This window comes from Cebus imitator, unplaced genomic scaffold (assembly GCF_001604975.1).
Source record: "Cebus imitator isolate Cc_AM_T3 unplaced genomic scaffold, Cebus_imitator-1.0 Scaffold76, whole genome shotgun sequence".
Taxonomy (NCBI): domain Eukaryota; kingdom Metazoa; phylum Chordata; class Mammalia; order Primates; family Cebidae; genus Cebus; species Cebus imitator.
This window is the reverse complement of record NW_016107391.1, coordinates 93,636-98,608: the sequence shown is the minus strand read 5'-3', so window position 1 is coordinate 98,608 and position 4,973 is coordinate 93,636. Positions and strand designations below refer to the sequence as shown.

At 42.6% G+C, this 4,973-nt stretch overlaps 1 protein-coding gene across 1 annotated transcript in view; it reads right to left on the bottom strand.

The window, feature by feature from the left end:
* Positions 1–2,765: 2,765 nt before the first annotated feature.
* Positions 2,766–4,973, bottom strand: part of LOC119471838 — a gene marked incomplete at its 3' end in the record, with an annotated part of 15,784 nt that continues 13,576 nt past the window's right edge. Inside the window, exon 4 of the mRNA XM_037739946.1 lies at positions 2,766–3,305. Coding sequence (XP_037595874.1) covers positions 2,766–3,305 — 540 coding nt within the window. The remainder of the gene's footprint in view (positions 3,306–4,973) is intronic.

Genomic DNA, 4,973 nt, shown 5'->3' with positions numbered 1-4,973 from the left:
ATGTTGGCCAGGTTGGTCTCCAACTCCTGACCTCAAGTGATCTGCCTGCCTCAGCCTCCCAAAGTGCTAGGATTATAGGCATGAGCCACTGTGCCCCTGCAATATTCTTCTACTGCTCAAGACCAAGACCAAGTCATCCACCTTTGCTCCTAATTCTACTGGCTCTGATCTGAATGTTTATGTCCTCCCCAAATTTATGTGTTGAAATCCTGATCCTCAAGGTGATGGTATCAAGATGACTGTGATTAGCACCCGTGTGAAAGAGGCTCAAGAGAGCTAGCTAGACCCTTCTACTATGTGAGGGCACGGCAAGAAATCTGAAGTCTACAATCCAGAAGAGAGCATTCACCAGAACCCAACAAAGCTGGCATTCTGATATTGGACTTCCCAGGCCCCAGTGCTGTGAGCCATACATGTCTGTTGTTTATAAGCCACTCAGTATTTTATAGTATTTTGTTATAGCAGCCCCAATAGACAAAGACACAGCCACAGATGGTTTTCCCCAGGACCTGGCTTTTTCAGTCATACCCTCTTTATCTTGAATTTCTTCCTCTCAACACTTTCCCTTTTTTTTTTTAGATGGAGTCTTGCTTTGCCGCCCAGGCTGGAGCGTAGTGTCATGATCTCGGCTCACTGCAAACTCTGCCTCCTGGGTTCAAGCGGTTCACACTGCCTCAGCCTCTGGAGTGGCCAGGACTACAAGCACGTGCCACCACACACCGGCTAATTTTTGTATTTTTAGTACAGATGGGGTTTCACCATGTTGGCCAAGCTGGTCTCGAACTCCTGACCTCAGGTGATCTACCTGCTTCGGCCTCCCAAAGTGCTGGGATTATAGGTATGAGCCACTGTGCCTGGCCTTTTTAAAATTTATTTTATTTTATTTTATTATACTTTAAGTTCTGGGGTACATGTGCAGATCATGCAGTACTATTACATAGGAATACACATGATATGGTGGTTTGCTGCCTCCACCCCCCATTACCTACATTAGGTATTTCTCCTAATATGTCCCTCCCCAACCTCTGACCTCCTGCTATCGCTCCCCTAGGTCCCCACCCCCCACAACAGACTCCACTGTGTGATGTTCCCCTTCCTGTGTCCATGTGTTCTCATTGTTCGACACCGACTTATGAATGAGAATATGCAGTGTTTGGTTTTCTGTTATTGTGTCAGTTTGCTGAGAATGATGGTTTCCAGATTCATCAGTGTCCTGCAAAGGACATGAACTCTTCCTTTTTTATGGCTGTATAGTATCCCATGGTGTATATGTGCCACGTTTTCTTTAACCAGTCTATCCTTGATGAGCATTTGGGTTGGTTCCATGTCTTTGCTATTTTAAATAGTGCCACAATGAACATAAGTCTGCATGTGTCTTTATAATAGAACAATGTATACTCCTTTGGATATATACCCAGTAATTGGATTGCTGGGTCAAATGGAATTTATATTTCTAGGTCCTTGAGGAATCGCCACACTGTCTTCCACAATGGTTGAACTAATTTACACTCCCACCAACAGCGTAAAAGTGTTCCTATTTCTCCACATCCTCTCCAACGTCTGTTATCTCCAGATTTTTTAATGATTACTATTCTACCTGGCCTGAGATGGTATCTCACTCAATGCGGTTTTGATTTGCATTTCTCTAATGACCAGTGATGTTAAGCATTTTTTCATATGTTTCTTGGCCTCATATATGTCTTCTTTTGTGAACTGTCTGTTTATATCCTTCGCCCACTTTTGAATGGGTTTGTTTGTTTGTTTCTTGTAAATCTGTTTTAGTTCTTTGTAGATTCTGGATATTAGCCCTTTGTTAGATGGGTAGATTGCAAACATTTTTTCCCATTCTGTTGGTTGCCAGTTCACTCTAATGATTGTTTCTTTTGCTGTACAGAAGCTCTGGAGTTTAACTAGATCTCATTTGCCTATTTTGGCTTTTGTTGCCATTGCTTTTGGTGTTTTAGTCATGAAGTCCTTGCCTATGCCCATGTCCTGAATGGTATTGTATAGGTTTTCTTCTAGGGTTTTTATGGTGTTAGGTCTTATGTTTAAATCTTTAATCCATCTGGAGTTAATTTTTGTATAAGGAGTAACTAATGGGTCCAGTTTCAAAATTCTGCACATGGTTAGCCAGTTTTTCCAACACCATTTATTAAACAGGGAATCCTTTCCCCTTTGCTTGTTTTTGTCAGGTTTGTCAAAGATCAGATGGCTGCAGGTGTGTGGCATTATTTCTAAGGCCTGTGTTCTGTTCCATTGGTCTATGTCTCTGTTTTGGTACCAGTACCATGCTGTTTTGATTACTGTAGCCTTGTAGTAGTTTTAAGTCAGGCAGCGTGATGCCTCCAGCTTTGTTCTTTTCTCTTAGGGCTGTCTTGGCTATGCGGGCTCTTTTTTGGTTCCATATGAAGTTTAAGGTGGTTTTTTTCCAGTTCTGTGAAGAAGGTCCATGGTAGCTTGATGGGAATAGCATTGAATCTATAAATTACTTTAGGCAGTATGGCCATTTTCACGATATTGATTCTTCCTAACCATGAGCATGGCAAACAATACAAAAACAGGAAATACTCCCTAAATCATTTTATGAGACCAGCATCATCCTGATACCAAACCCTGGCAGAGACACAGCTAAAAACGAATATTTCAGGCCAATATCCACGATGAACATCGATGGAAAAATCTTCAATAAAATACTGGCAAACTGAATGCAACAGCACATCAAAAAGCTTATCCATTACAATCAAGTAGGCTTGATCCCAGGGATGGAAGGCTGGTTCAACATACGGAAATCTATAAACATAATCCATCACTGGTTGGAGCAGGTAGATCAGAGATTCCTCTTGGATTATTATAATTGGAAAAGGAGTGATGTGAGTTGCTTGGAACAGGGTATTCACAGATGCCATAATCTGGTCAAAACACCCAGCAAGGCCTCCCAGTGTCACGATCACATCAACCTTTAAGTCATTTTCTTCTATCTTCTTTTGAAGCATTTTAAGGCACTTAGTAAAATCAGTGTGGTCTTGATCAGGAGTTGAAATAAGCTCACATCCCTTAGTAGCGTAGTATTCTCTGACTTCAGGCCTAATAGAATCAAAGTCTCCACTGATGAATTCAGGCAAAAAGCTTTCTCTCTCTCCTTCAGTGATATCATATAAGCGGTTGGCACCTCCATCAGCACAGGCTCTTAAAAGAGCTTTGTTCCAAAGATGACGAATATAGTTGTCCAAAGGCTGATTAAGAATTACAAGGCAGTACTTCAAACTCCACAATGGCGGGTGGAGCCACAGAGCGGGGAGCACAGGCTGCCGCAGCGACAGGAATCAACCGCTCGGCTCCTTTTTTTTTTTTTTTTTTTTTTTTTTGATGGAGTCTCGCTCTGTCACCCAGGCTGGAGTGTAGTGATATGATCTTGGCTCACTGCAACCTCCTCCTCCCGGTTCAAGCAATTCTCCTGCCTCAGCCTCCCAAGTAGCTGGGATTACAGATGTGCACCACTACCGCCTGGCTAATTTTCGTATTTTTAGTAGAGATGGGGTTTCACCAAGTTGGCCGGGCTGGTCTTGAACTCCTGACCTCAAATGATCCACCTGCTTTGGCCTCACAATCTTTCCATTTTCTCAACAAATATTTACTAAGTTCCTACCAAGCAGAATAGAATACAACCCTATGTCTAAGCCTATGAACATGTTCAAGTTACTCACACACTAAAACATAACAAACATACAAACAAAAAACTTTCCCTGATCTTTCATTCCTCTCTAGCTTCTCTTCTCTCTCATTCCCTTCCCCAAATCAGATCTGATCATTTTCCTCCCTAAACCTGTTTATTTCCTAGTTTCTCAAACTTAGTTCATGTGACCACCATCAAAATTAGAAATATGGGAAGTGGAAGGATCACTTGAAGCCAGGAGTTAAGAACTGGCCTGGGCAACATAGTGAGATCCTGTCTCTACATAGAAAACATTATGACAGAGCGACAGAGCAAGACGCTGTCTAAACACAAACAAACAAAACCCAGCCAACAAACAAACAAAAACCAAATTAGAACCATGGAAATTAGATCTCTTGCCATCCTTCATATACATTTTGTCAATAACCAAGTCCTTCTTCTTTTCCCTCCTTAAAAATCTGCCTCAGTTTCCTAGGTCTGTCCTCTTTCTCCTTATCCAGTTATGGCCCTCAATAGTATTTTGACAAAACTATAGGAATACAGTTTTAAGGAATCTGCTTGCCTCCCGTCTTATTTTTTTGTCTGTCCTCTATATGCATCTAGAATTACTTACACACATGAATCTAATCACGTCACTTCTCTTCTTAAATGCTTTTAACAGCTTTCTCTGCCTACAGCTTAAGTCCAAGCTTAAGCTTTTACCATGGCTTACAGGGCCTGCGTGACCTGACCAGACTCATCCTCCACAAATCCAATCATGCACTTTACACTGTAATAAATCTGCATGTTTCTTGAATAATGGCATGCTTTTTAAACATTTTTCCACTCCAGACCTTGTTCCTGCAACCCAGAAAACCCTGCCCATGTTTGTTCACCTGAAAATTACATGTTCATCCTTCCACATCCACTCAAGCAGCACTTTCTCCAAACCTCTGAATACCAGCTGGCCCAAGTACTCCAGCTCTGTGCTCCCTTATTACCTTATGCATACTCTTTCTTCCTTCCTCCCTCCCTTCTTTCCTTCCTTCCTTGGCAGAGTTTCACTCTTGTTGCCCAGGCTGGAGTGCAATGGCACCATCTCAGCTCCCCGCAACCTCCGCCTCCTGGGTTCAAGCAATTCTCCTGCCTCAGCCTCCTGAGTAGTTGGGATTATAGGCATGCGCCACCACACCTGGCTAATTTTGTACTTTTAGTAGAAATGGGGTTTCTCCATGTTGGTCAGGATGGTCTTGAACTCCCGACCTCAGGTGATCCGCCCACCTCAGCCTCCCAATGTGCTGGGATTACAGGCATGAGCCAC